At 42.8% G+C, this 13,925-nt stretch overlaps 1 protein-coding gene across 1 annotated transcript; it reads right to left on the bottom strand.

Moving 5' to 3' along the window:
• Nucleotides 1–7,424: 7,424 nt before the first annotated feature.
• On the bottom strand, nt 7,425–12,053 carry LOC139662213 (extracellular calcium-sensing receptor-like). The gene is made up of 8 exons (XM_071540853.1): nt 11,908–12,053; nt 11,283–11,577; nt 10,881–11,170; nt 10,165–10,460; nt 9,449–9,654; nt 9,050–9,271; nt 8,427–8,550; nt 7,425–8,338 (listed from the first exon to the last, which is right to left on the bottom strand). The coding sequence occupies exons 1-8, from the start codon at nt 12,012–12,014 to the stop codon at nt 7,425–7,427; spliced, it is 2,454 nt and encodes an 817-aa protein (XP_071396954.1). The 5' UTR covers nt 12,015–12,053.
• Between the last annotated feature and the right edge of the window lie 1,872 nt (nt 12,054–13,925).

The raw sequence follows: 13,925 nt of genomic DNA on the forward strand, positions 1-13,925 counted from the left end.
AGCAGCCCCTTATACTATATTCACCAAGTCTTCAGTGACTCGTGGAGCGGCAAGGTTGACTTGTTAGAGGGCTCGCATCATAAACTCTACTTCTAATCATAGAACTAGAGTTACTATATGTAACTGTTGTTCTATTTCACACAGCCCTCTAACGGCCGAAATACATGGGACACGGACGCAACGCATCACGTAGGCGGGGCGGAGCGGGGTTTTTTACCTGCTACACAGACTCCGTCTTTGTAGCTTGTGGTTGCGTGCCACATAGATGATTGGATTCACTGTTTTTTGAGTTTTGCCAAGTCATAATGCAGTTGGTTATGCAGGGTTTGGAAGTGTAGGCAATATTAACTGGTACTGAATTAATTAACTAGATCGTTTTAACTACAGGATCATGGATACACATTGATTTGATTGATTTATTTTAATGTGCAATGTAAAAACACCCACAAGGTTGCTCTGCTGCGTCACATTGCGTCTGGTACAATGAGGTATTTATTTTAATCATTTTTAAACAGATTGTACTCGTTTTTTACACAGTTCTATGGAGTTTTTACCAGTTTGCGCGCAAAAATAGAGATGAGCCACGCGATGCCAGAGAGTTGGAGGAACATTCATTGGAATGTTGCCAAAATCAGGAGAGTAACTGTATAACTGCCATGATTTATATAAGAGTTATTTGCATTATTCAATTTCTTCATCTTTACATGGGTTTAGATAGTCATGTTTGATATTAAAGCGTTCAGGAATTTATGCTGAGTTCAATAATGTGAATGTTATGACTGTAAAGTAATTCTGTATCATGTTACCAAAAGGGTCAGAAATTGCTTTCCCCTTCTATCCTTAGTCCTGTAGGAAGCCACCCACCTTTCTGGAGAGAGCCATAAAAGTCGTAAATCCATAAATTCTTTTCATTCTTGGTTTAGTTCTCGTCCCTTTCTCTAGGCCTACTTTGTATTTCCTAATGTCTCCAATGAGTTTTAGAATAGTGTGAATTATATACTAAATTGGTTAATCATATATGCTTAAGTGATTTAATTATCATCACAATAGTTAAGGGCTGGTTATATTTACCCATTCTTGGCCCCCACGTTGATAATTATGTTCTATTTCATTGTTTCCCTATATCAACCACCAAAGTTACTATGTATTACTACTATGTATTATTACTATGTAGTGATTTAAATATTAAGATTATAAGTGTGTATCTAGGCTATTCTGCTAAAACAACTCAGTTCACAGAAAAGTCTGAACAGTGAAAGTTGTATTGTCTAATCATGTTTCATGTAATGGTTTTATGCAATCCATAAGTGTTTGTTTACAGGTTTCATAATGTTCACCGATTGACAACAGTAATTGGTCGAGTATGTAAAATCCAAACGCGTTATCCTAAATCTTTATCATTACATAGGCTAGGTACTAAAGTAGTTGAGAGAGGTATCCTCATGTGTCTCTCTGTTTTATGATGGGCGCTGGCTATCTCTAGAACAAAGAAATGTAGGCAGAATCTCCAAAACCGCGCGAAGTATCTTTTTACACTGCAAACCCCGCCTTGGAATTCAGAAAAACTATAAAACTCTGAGTTCTTTGTCACCTGGTGCGCTTCATGCCCCGAGCTTCATGCCGGAGGCCACGATGCCGTCACCAACTTAAAGACCGACAAGCCAAGTCTTAATGCGTGCCTAGATTCAGATCTCGCCGCCTGCTCTTTGTCACTAATGTGACCCTGTTTTTCAAGCCGTTCATACTACGAAGTTGAGCCTCGCTGAACCGCGAAGACTGTTACAAAGTTATTTTAAGGACGAGTTATTAATCCGTTATTTAGTAAAAGTTAGAGAAGTCAGAAGCTACAGTGAACTCTCTCAGCTGACCAATGACCAGCCTGCCGATCGCTTCCTGGTCCATCCGCCCGGAGTCCAGTCGACAGTGGAAAGCCAGATGAAAGAGCATCTTTTTCAAGACCCACTCCAACTCCATCGTTTGCCATTGCCAGGCGACCCGACTATTGCTGAGCTTACCAGACTCACCGATCTTCGGGAAACCTGCTTCCACACGGTCGAAAACCTCACGATGGACCGCCAGCAAGTAAGGCTGAAACACTTCCATATCTTTCTGCTGAGAGTTGATGCAAAAGCTTTACTAAAATTGTCACTTAACCCAATCAGGAAAGTTAGTATAGTCTGAGTTATCCCTTAGGGCGACTCGTCTTGTTCCTCCGGTTTATAGATCTAAATTGACATAACACTATTTACTGTTGCCAATAATTTTCATTCCAATGTTTCTATCCTTCTCATTTTATTTTCACTTCATTTTTTATTTTCACACTACATTTTCCTGTCTCATGGCTATATGTTTGTGTGTTTGTTTGTCTAGTAGGTAGTTAATAAATCTTATATATATATATATATTTATATATATATAAATATTAATTCATTATAAAGTTGTTCTGTGTTTCCTTGTCTGCAGAGAAAAGCATTCCCTGAACTGAAAAGATATCATGATCTTTAGATTGATGACTGATTAGTATAGCCAAGTAAAGGTCTGTTTTTCCTTCATCTAGGAAGGTTGTGCCCCTATGAGTGTAATTTGATATCTTGATCAAAGTTCCATACCTTCACTAAATTCTAAATTCTATATTTTCGACTCTACATGCTACAAGGCTCCTTAGAGAGAACCTCTTAGACAAACGGCAGCTCCCACTGGGGGGCAGAGAAACGTATCACAGGACGCGTCCTCCTAGCCCCCTGTAGGAAACGTTTCAAGAAAGGGTGGCCAAAGACCCACCTCTCTCCAAACCCCTCATGACAGGAAAATATTGCCAACGCGTACGCTTTAATAGTAGAATGTGCCAATCCCCTCTCCAGCAGGTGCTGGAGAAAAGAGAGAACGGATCCAATTGATCAGTTCAAAAGATCAATGTTCTGCTCTCCGCACCACTTCTGGAAGCCCGACCATTTAGCCTTGTAGCTATCAGTGGTGGACTGAGCCCTTGCACCCTGGATGGTCTGTACCACATTGGCAGCCAATCCAGCAAGCATCAGTCCCTCTCAGGAACCAAACCTTGAGAGGCTCCCTCACCCTCACCCTGACTGGGCATTGCCACTATCGCTCTATTCCCCTGAGACCCCAAACCGAGGAACTGTCCAGGGCGGGGCAGCCACCAACTCTCACTCTTTCTGCGTATCATGGCGCCGTTGTGCGGTCCGGGGCTACCACAATGACTGACAGCCTCTCCAGCCTCACTGTCACTCCAGCAGGGGGGAAATGAGGTGGATTGGAGGGAAACCACACAATACCTTTCTTGGCCATGGCGCGTCTGACCGCGTCCACCCCCAATGGGGGAGCGTCTCGAGGAAACAGGGAGAACCATAGCGGACAGTGGGTGTTTTGCCTTGTGGCAAATATGTCCACTTCGGCCCTCCTGAATTGGGACCAAACCTGGTCCACAATCTCGGAATGTAACCTCGATTCATCCTCTAGGGGCCCGCCCCTCAACTAGAGGTCAGCCACTGTGTTCTCCAGGCCTGGAATGTACAGCGCTTTGAGAGAACAGAGGTGCTCTGTGGCCCATCACCACAGGTTCTCTGCGGCCCTCAACAAAGGTGCAGATCGAATGCCGCCCTGTCTGTTTATATAGGCCACTGTCGACCACTTGTCTCTCCTCACTAGCACATCTTTCCCTTGTAACAGAGGTGTGAAGTGCTGCAGGACCAGCATAATCGTGGTCAGTTCCAGCAGGTCGATGAGACAGTCTTCCCCTGAAGGCCACACACCACCTACTGCCTGCCCCCCAGCTGTCGTCTCAAATACAGCCACAGCTTCAGCCGGGAAGGAGTCCACTCTGCCCCTGAAGAGCCCCTGCTAACCAAGCCCAGGTCCCTGTAGCTAAATGAAACATCGCTCTGACACAGAGCGCTGTCTTGACTTTTCTGTCCCATTGTTTCATGAAACAACCGGGCGGTGTTATGTTACCAAGACCAGCTGCCATCACACTCCCACTCAAGAAAGCAAAGGGAGTGGGGTTATGCAACAACCGATTCGCCCGCCACTCCATCGATTCCCCAGTATACGGAGGCGACAGAGGGCCGGCAGCCGTGAAAACTCTCCCGGCTTTGCCCTGTTGTCCTGTAAGGGGACAAAACGTCAGGGCAGTTTCATGTTACTAAGATCAACCACCGCCACACATAAGCTTGTGAGTGCCCGGGGCAGGGGGTTACGTAACATCCGATCAGCCTGCCGCTCCATTGTTTACTCAGAATGGGAAACAGAGGGCGGGCAGCCATGACATGTTTTATTGCAATAACAACATTACCATATTACAATGTAACAATATTATTACTCACAGTTGGCGGGAGCCAGGAAGATGGATGCTCCGAAGAGTCCAGATCCAACTTGTCAACCAAAAGGGAGGTCTTACCAGCCGTGATGTTCGACAGAGATACACCCAACAGACCCAGGTTGTTGGCCACCACCATTGACTGAGCCACCAAGTGGAAAAAATATCCCTCGGCTGTGGGGGAGTAGGCGTCGTGGCTGGAGCCACTCCGCCTGCACACTCTCCCACACTTCATCCAGGGCGAGTGAGGGTGTGATGGTTCGGGGAGCGGCAGCTGTATCCTAATCTTCTCAACAGAAAAAACAGAGGCATAGGAGTACCTGAGCAGAGATGGAGAGATGTAGTCCTCGTTGTCTTCCTGCAGTATCGGCACCTCCTCCACCCCCCGGGTCTAGGAAGCAATCTGGCGGCGGGGAAATCGTGACTGGAGCAGAAGAGCAGGGCTCGGGTAGGACTGTCGGGTGGAACTGTCAATTGCACTCGAAGCATGACTCATGGATCCACACGGTGATCAGGCCGGTGCAGGTCAGGCAGTACTCCGCGATTGCTGAGTCCAATGTCATTCCTCCAGTTGTTTGTATTAGAGCACTGAAGAAAAAGTGGATCAGCATCCACTAAGTCTTCAGCAACTGCAATCATAGAGCTAAAGGTACAATACGTAACTATCATTCTATTTCACATGCTTCGCCCTCTAACGGGGCTGTATTGGCTAAAGGGGTGAAACCTGATGACTTTACTCCCTGCTGTGACACCACATGTCAACATGTCGTGCCACAAGCCAGGTTTGTGCAGAATCACTCGGCAGCTCTGGGGAGGTTGACCGAGAAACAAGCCGTTACTTGTCAGCTAGTAACGGCTTGTTTCAGGAGACGGAAGTCAGCAGCAAGGTCCAATAGGGGCGTTGCTGCAGCCTGTCGTCACATTCCAACTGCAGCTCGCTGTCGTCACATTCCAACTGCAGGTCTGTCACTTGGTGGGGGGCCGGAGGCTTATGACAGGGGCCAACGGGAAGGCCCTGATAGGGGTGCTCTCAATCTTCACATAATTTCAGCTCCGGGAAGCAGTGGAAATGGTTCCAGCGCTGCCGAAACCTCACATCTTTCCTAAAGCTTGTTGTCAAATTCAGCCCGAGTAATGGCAGAATCTATAAACTGAGTAAACATTTTCAACTAGTAAACTTGCTACCTACCTCTTCACTTGTCATTGTGGGACATGTAACCTTCAGCGGGAGAAAAATCTGGCAAATCGAGACTGGTAACCGGCGATATTTCTCCGTAGACATGTTTATTTAAGCCATTAGCCTATATACACGGTTTGTCCTTAAGGGCTGCTGTCGCCCAGTAGCTTTGCTGTGTGTGTTTACAAAATGTGTTGTGGTTTCTATCACCCTCTAGTGGTCAGAAAAAATTGCTTAATGTAGCTTTAAAGGTTGATTGATCAAGGCTTGGTTTCCTAAGGTGTGGGGTGCTGCATGTGTAAAACTGGAAGGAAAAGTACCAGTGACCAGAGAGATTTTTATAATTGATAAAATATGAAAAATATAAAAAACCATACGAAAAAAACATGTCAACAAGCACTGACTATAGTATGCCAAAAGGGCCAAAAGTAACAAAAACTATATTTCCAGGTGCAAATTTCCATTATTTAGCTAAATATAATAAATACTTTTGTATTTGATAAATGTCTAAACCATTTCTCAACATTTCTTCAACATGGAAATTTTCTTAAATTTAATAAATGGAATTCTTTCATAAAATGGGCCATAAAATATGTGACAAGTTTTTTTTTATAAATGTTGGATTTTTCCCCCAAAATGTAACAAATGAAGTGAAAAGGTTTTACATATTTATGAAATGTTTTAATTATTTCTATTTTAACATACAATTGATATAGTTGCATTACAGTGCTGCTACAGCTCTGGATGGGTCTTTTTAACCCAAAAGTGGACCTTTTTGTTGTGAGCACATGATGTTATTTTACGGTTTACCAATACACAATTTCTGCCTTTTATGTTTTGAATTAGCTTAGTCACTGTACTCCAAGACTTCAATTTATATAATAATTTAATATCAACTAGCCAGACTATTATGCAAACAGCAGCTACAGCAAATCTGGTAGGTCAAAAGGAGCTTGAGATACTCCTGGCTCACTTTCAGCTAATGGCCTACTATCTCCAGTCTCCATTCGGGTGTTAATGATTAATTTACAATCGATTACCGATAAGAATTTGATTGATCAAGCATATATAAACAGACAATGTAGGCAATATGCTGCTTCTCATTTTTTCACTGAAATCATCTGCCACCACGAGGGCACGATTTAACTTTCACTGCTTAGACAGAGGAAGAGGGAAGCCAAGCAAGTAGGTGAAACCTAGTCCAGTGTAGGAGCATTACACCCGAAACGACAGTGTTCATTGTAAACATTGTAATACAATGATGAAATACAGAATGTCTACAAGCACAATGTCAGGGAATGCAGGAAGATTCCCTAGGCTGGCAAAGTTGGCACGACAGTATGCATCCCCAGGACATCTGTTCCATCGGACCGTGTGTTTCACCCCGTATATGAACTGTATATTTTGCTATTTTACCTGTTTTTGATCAATATGTAAAATCTCCTTTAAACGGCAAAATGCCAAATAGGAACTCAGTGCCATTTTCTTTGGCTGTAATTTTTATTTGGCTTTAATTAAGTTAGAGCTCCCAACAGGGGAGCAACAAGGGGTCTCCAGTGGATGTCAACATATTTTCAGCACAGGCCTAAATTTGAACAAGGAGTACACTTAAGGGATATTTAAACAAGTAATCATTTTTGTAATGTAAATAATGAAAAAAAATAACACTTACATTGTCATGTATAATCTTGTATCTATATTATAAATTACGTGGTGGTCAAATATAGTTGATTCAAAATAAGACAACATAATAGATCAGTAAGGGATTCACAAAATATCACACTAACAAAAGTTTTGACATGCAAAATGGTTGCACTTATACAAGTCTTTAAATTACCTAGGATAAGAAATTTGTTGACAATGTTACAATTGTACAGCATAAGCTCTCTGTTGCTTCTTACCTAGTTTCAAACCTCAGAGGTCCTTGGTGTAATTTTTACACATCATGTGTTTCCTTGTGTTCTTCTCTTGCCTAAACAATATGATAAAGCACTTTGGAGCAAATATACACAGGATTAGTCCAAAACTGGAGGCCAGAATGGCAAATATCTCCACAGCTACAGTGAACTTCCCAGGGGAGCTGACATAAGCAGGGATAAACGTGATCCAGACTGCACAGAATATCAGCATGCTGAAGGTGATGAGTTTGGCTTCATTAAAATTATCAGGTAGTTTCCGGGCCAGGACAGCTAACACAAAGCAAAAGACAGCCAGGAGCCCTATGTACCCAAGAACCGCCCAGAACCCTATAGCTGAGCCTAATGCACATTCTAGAATGATTCTCTCCTTGTATGTGGTTAGGTTTTTAATGGGGAAAGGGGGATTGAGAACCAACCAAAGAGTGCATATCAAAGCTTGAATAAATGTGAAAGACACTACAGTCATTCTTTGCTGTCTAGGGCCAAACCATTTCATAACATTACTCCCTGGAAGTGTAGCCCTGAAGGCCATTAACACCACTATAGTTTTCCCCAGAACACAAGATATGCAGAGGACAAAGGCGATCCCAAAAGCTGTGTGTCGCAGCATACAGGACCACTCAGAGGGCGGGCCAATGAAAGTTAAGGAACATAGGAAACATAGAGTCAGGGCGAAGAGCAGCAGAAAACTCAGCTCAGAGTTGTTGGCCCTAACAATTGCAGATGCCCTGTGACGGAAGAACACAGTCGCAGTGACAATGGCCAGACAGGCACCACCAACTGAGAATGTAGCCAAGATGATTCCTAGGACCTCATGGAAGGAGAGAAACTCTACAGGCTTGGGGAAACATACGTTTCTCTCTGCATTGGGCCAGAACTCCTCAGGGCAAGGGAAACAGTCTGGGGAATCTGAGGATACAAAATCAGAGAAAAAAAATGGGTTCACCAGTCTTAGTTTTCATCTTATAGAAATTTGTGAGAAAACAATTTATTTTACCTGTAGTACTGCTAATTTCTCCCTCCGGACATGGTATACAGTCGTAGCAGCAGACAGGTCTTCTTCTCTGCAGCACTTTACGAGTTCCTGGGGGACAGCTCTCACTGCACACTGACACAGGCACCTGGCACATACATACAGGCAGATATAGCCAGTGTGCTATACTGTTTCATAGGATATCACAAAATAATCAAATTTCAGAATAGAATATGTTCAACAAAGCATCCTGGGTCTGTCGTCATTTTGCATTTCTATTCTTGGTTTACATTAAAATTTGTATTTAAAAATAAAAGTGAATCCAGTCTCCCAAACAGGAACTATCTCTCCTAAATGGTATGTTCTCTTCTATCAGTAAAAATACCATTCAGCGAAATTATGTTCTAAATTGTTGGACCCGTAGTCAATTGGAAATCACAATAGTGGGATCTGTTGTCGAATCTGTTCACCAACGTGTTAGGCTGTTTTCGTGAAGTAAAAATTCGAACACTACAAACTCGTTCGAACTGCATCCGATCTTGGTGAGTAGTTTTTATTCTGGTTTTCATGGCGGTCAAGTGCCAAATAACCCCCATGTTAAAATTAAGTTGAATATTGCTTTAAATGATTGCCCTCAGGCTCCTTACCTGTGTGTCACCCTCTGCCCAGGTGAGGTTCCTGTTCATACGGAACTCCTGGCCAGCTGGCAGAGATGCATCATAGTGTCCTACTGTCACAAACTCTATGTTGCCACTCTCACTTCTCTGCCAGTTAACAAGCTCATATGTGGCCACTGGATCCCCGTTGGCATCAAAAGAGACTGGGTAACCATTACGAGAGAAATTAACCCTCTTCAACTGACCTTGAACCTGCAGGGATAGAGTGGAAGAAGAGACAGTGGGGGGAAGGGGTGGGGGTGGCAGTGATTGGTAGAGAAGGTGAATAATGTAAAAAAATGAACATTCTATGTAATCAAAGGTTAATTAAATGTGCATGCTTTTAAATTATACAGATAATAAGGCCTTCATTTATTCAGTTTGATTGACCTGTGTGGGCTCTATCTTGGTGAATCTGTCACATTGAGTTGTGGAGTTTGTCTCATGACACACTAAATTGTGGATGGCATGTGCTATAGCGTAAACAGCCTTGTACACCATGTTATCAATTCGGAGCTGAGATGTGTCGGTGTACGGGCTCTGGAGCTTCTGTATATCTTCAGTTCCATTACACACTTTCTCCCCTGTGTCAGCACCTACAAACAAAACAATATGATTTCATGATATTCTTAGCCTTGACAATGCTAAGAATATCATGTAATCAGTTTTCTTTTTTTTTTTTTTAAGATATCTCCAACAGTCCTTGCAACAACTTGTAGCTCTACAGTGTTCTCATTTATCGGGAATAATGTAATATAAAATGTTATCCAAGTCAGTCCAGTAATTAAACTTGTCATGAGGGGTCATAGTATCAGGAAATGTGATTAATCAGGGAGTCACGCCTCATCTTCACTTTATCAATTACTTTATTATTGAGAGATTTTCCTCTCAATTAATATACAGCTTCTAGGAGGAATTGAGTAATGACCAAAGGGTTGATCTTGAAGTGGCTAATAAAGTTACAATACCATACACTATCAGGACACTCAACCCAGATGGGTAGATAATCCAAAAGACAAGAATGTTTTAAATACCCAACCTTACCAATCACAAAGCAGCACTGTGAGTAATAACAGCATGATAAAAACCAATACAACTTTTCTCACCTTTTACTAGCCGGCAGTTGAATGCACCCTCCCAGAACTCAGTAAGCAGCTGGGAGCCAGCCACTTCAGCTGGAGTGAGATCCAGCAGGAAGTCTCTCAGACCTGGGATGACAGATTGTTGAATGCCAAATCCAATGGCCCCGGCACAAAAGCTGAACCTCAGCATGTCCCGGTCGGTTACCCAGGACTCACTGCCTATCCACTGGCGAGGTGGAGAGGGCTGCTGCGCCAACTCCTCCAGCAGGATCCTCATGTCTCCAGAGGCTGTAAATGCCACCACAACCATGGCTGTGGACCTAGAAAGAGACAGAATAACATCAACATAAACCTGAAATGCACTAATGGAATGCAACTAGACCTTTAAAGTAGATTTACATCGACTTAAACGTTTGACTGTTTTGTTTTTTATGTCAGGATAGAAAACATAAAATAAAAAGGGTTTAGAGAGGTTGCGTTTGGAATATAGGCTATCAGTGGCAGCTTAAAAATGATCTTATATCGACTTAAACATTTTCGTGTTTTTGTTTGTGGAATAACAGTGAACATAACCAGTATGAAAAAGCTGGGCTCATAATCATCAGTTTGGCTACTCTAGAGGATCATTAAAGTTTCCTCTAATAGCCTAAAGACTAAAGCGTTTTAATATGGTGGTTTGTGGAATATGCTATCACTAAGCATAGGGAGCACAACCAGAATCAATGATGTAGCCTATAAACCTGCGGATAACATCAGCCACTCGTCGAATCCTGCTGCGTGGGTGCGATCGATGGAAAGATTCCGAATATTCCACGCAGATGCCCTCTTTGCGCGCTGCGTGCAGAAAAGACGCCATGCCGTTATTCCCATAGTCCGAGTCGGACCGGACAGCACCGATCCAAGTCCAGCCAAAGTGTTTCACAAGCTTGGCCAAAGCGTCAGCCTGGAACTGGTCACTCGGGATTGTCCTGAAGAAGGTCGGGTACTGCTGCTTATCGGACAAGCACGCACAAGTGGCAAAGTGGCTCACCTAGGAAAACAGTATAGTGCAATTATTTAACAGAACAGTCATGGCCTCGGTGGGAGAAAATCAGCACTGTTAATTATACAAACCCCTAAATTGGTCAGCAACTTGAATTTACTTGTGGTATATTAAAGGGTCCGATGATGCGCGACATGCTGATGGATGGCGTGGATCCGGACTCGCCGACTATAGCCGTTACCATACCCGACTGCGAGCACTTTTCGCCGGTGTCAAACACCGGGTGCAGGCCATTTGTCAGCTGGAACGCCACTTGTACCGCCAAGGGAACTGAGGCGCACGAGTCGTGGATTTGGTAACCGAGCCTGATGCCAGGTAGCAGCTCCATGCTGTTGTTGATCTCCTCGATGGCAAAGACCATTGCGCGTGAGAAACGCAGTTCACGGGAGTTCATGCTGCACATAGACAGGCACATGAACTGCAATGTATTGTGCAAACTTCAGCTGTGACATGAGTGCACAGCTGAAGTTTGCACAACACATTGCCAATTCATTATGTTAATTAATAACAGACATTCAATGTAAAATACAACTACAATTCTTGCACAGGCTAATTGCGATTGTTAAAAAAAAAAAAAAAAACACAACTCCCCACAACTCTTTCATAAAGGGTTCAGAATATTTAAAAAGGTTTGCAATAAGCTGGCAAGCACATAATAAAACACATTTCTATCCCAGCACAATCTAATTTCCTCTTATGTCCCACTTCTTCTCCATCTTACTAACCTCCCTGTACACCTTAGGGGCTCAGGCATGCTGGTGTAGTTATGCTTCACTGTGTGCATGTAGTAGTGTATGGAGAAAACACCCCCAATAACGAAGTCACCATCCATTGAGAATGCAGGTAGACGCGGGCTGCCCTGGAGCTTACATCTGACAGAGTGAGCAGGAGCCCCTGTCACAGATGCAGCCCCAGGCCCGACCCCAGCACCAGTCAGAGCCTCTATGAGCCCAGTCCCTTGTTTCAGGCTGTCCCCAGACCCATTCAAGGCAAGAGCTGAGTACAGCACAGCCAAACCCAGAGCCACTGTCAGCCCAATAAAAAGAGTTGAGGAGATCCCCATCCCTGAAGTGTGTGTATGTGGATAAGGCAGCTCTCACAGGTCAGAATGCCTTACCACTGGGTTATATAGCTTTTCACACAAACACTTCCCTCCTTCTACTGTACGTCATCTTACTATCCATCAGAGAGAGGAGGCCCTATACCTGGTGGTCTTGTCTTTGTCTTAGTAGCTGCTGTCCAAGTCTTTTAGGACTATGGGTTATATTCTCCACTCAATATCCTTGTCCCTTGCCTCCCCTTGTAAACCCTTCTTCGTAAAAAACAGATATTACCCCCTTATGCAGTTATTTTTACACCTAGACAATGTTTATTACTTGGTTTTCACTCATGTTTCAGGTCTTGTGAATGCACAACAAGGGTTGTTAGTTTGTGAGGTTTAATTGATTTTTATGGATAAATCACAACACTTGTTCAATTAACATCTTTATCTAGTAAAATATTTAAAATGGTTTGCTCCAAACAATTTCAACCTTCTTTTGCTTCCAAAATGACAATAATAGAAATCCAATAAAAATACAGTGGCACAATAACATCTGATATGTACAAACGATATTCCCCTACACATTAGTGTTACAATTGTTGGCCTCAACAGAATAGTGTAATAGCCTACTTTTGAAAAAGCAGACATAACAGCTGGAGGCCAGAAGAGCAAACCTCAGTTGTATAATTCATCCTTAATCTACATAATTCCCAGAAAAGCTACAGCAACCAAGGCCAGCTGTACAGAATAGAAAAACCCAGATAGCACAAATGAGGAAGAGGAAGCTCCAGAGGGTTCAGTTACAGGATCTTTACCCCCTCCATCCTCTGACCTGTTGCCTTCACATTGTTAACAAACTGATGTTCAAGGAAGTGATGTTTTACTCTCTCAACATTCCACCTTTTCACAGTTTTTCCATCCCGCTCTGTTGTAGTTTTCATCCATTTCACATCCTCTATCATCCTCAAAGTGTCTCCTCCTATATTCCTAGACATGGGGGTGCAGCTGTTCTTTTTTTAATTTCTCCCATTCCCTTTATAGCATGTGACCAATATCCTTTAAGCGAGCAGCCAGGGAGAGAGGGGGTTCTCAAGATGGTGTGGGCATGATCACAGCAGTCCAGCATCCAGTAACTTCGGTATCAGGCTTGATTTACAGTTTATCTCCTCAAAACAAACACCTTGAACATATTTTATCAATAAAACGTTTTCCCACTGTCTCCTAATGACTGGGCAGTTCCTCCAGTAATCCTCTCTAGCTTTGGTAGCAGAAACAACGTTACTTTTCGCTATTATGTTTTGTAATGCTGACATTTAGTTTGTTCTTCTTGAGAGAAGAGCACAATCCATTTCTTTCTGATACCAACTGTTATAGTCTAGGCTACTTAACATGTTGAAAATGTCAGCAGTATTAGGGCTTATATTATCCTTTAATTAGGCCTATTTCTTTTATTGTTTGATTATTTTACTTTCTACTATTTCTATTGCTTTTTGTTATATTCTTGTTGTGTGCTTAGGCCTATATTCTATATTCTTTTCCCTGCCAGTCTAAATATTTTTCTTACATGTTAACTTCATATACTTATTTTAGTCACAATCCTTCGATATTTTCATTGATATAATCATTTAGTTAAAAATGTCTTTTCACCATCTTAAAGGCCAGTTAATGCTTTGCTCACCAGGTGGCAGCTCTGTTGCTTAT

The sequence above is a fragment of the Centroberyx affinis genome, unplaced genomic scaffold (assembly GCF_046629955.1).
Source record: "Centroberyx affinis isolate AG114_WGS23_722 - 3 ecotype Tasmania unplaced genomic scaffold, CSIRO-AGI_Caff_v1 ptg000211l_1, whole genome shotgun sequence".
Taxonomy (NCBI): domain Eukaryota; kingdom Metazoa; phylum Chordata; class Actinopteri; order Beryciformes; family Berycidae; genus Centroberyx; species Centroberyx affinis.

Bases quoted from the DNA above. Each gene is read 5' to 3' on its own strand.
- LOC139662213 (XM_071540853.1), bottom strand. From the start codon at position 12,014: ATGGATGGTGACTTCGTTATTGGGGGTGTTTTCTCCATACACTACTAC. The intron at 9,272-9,448 runs GTCAATCAAACT...CTATCCCTGCAG, and splicing joins CCAAGATAGAGCCCACACAG to GTTCAAGGTCAGTTGAAGAG. The intron at 8,551-9,049 runs GTAAGGAGCCTG...TGTATGTGCCAG, and splicing joins GGGCAGAGGGTGACACACAG to GTGCCTGTGTCAGTGTGCAG.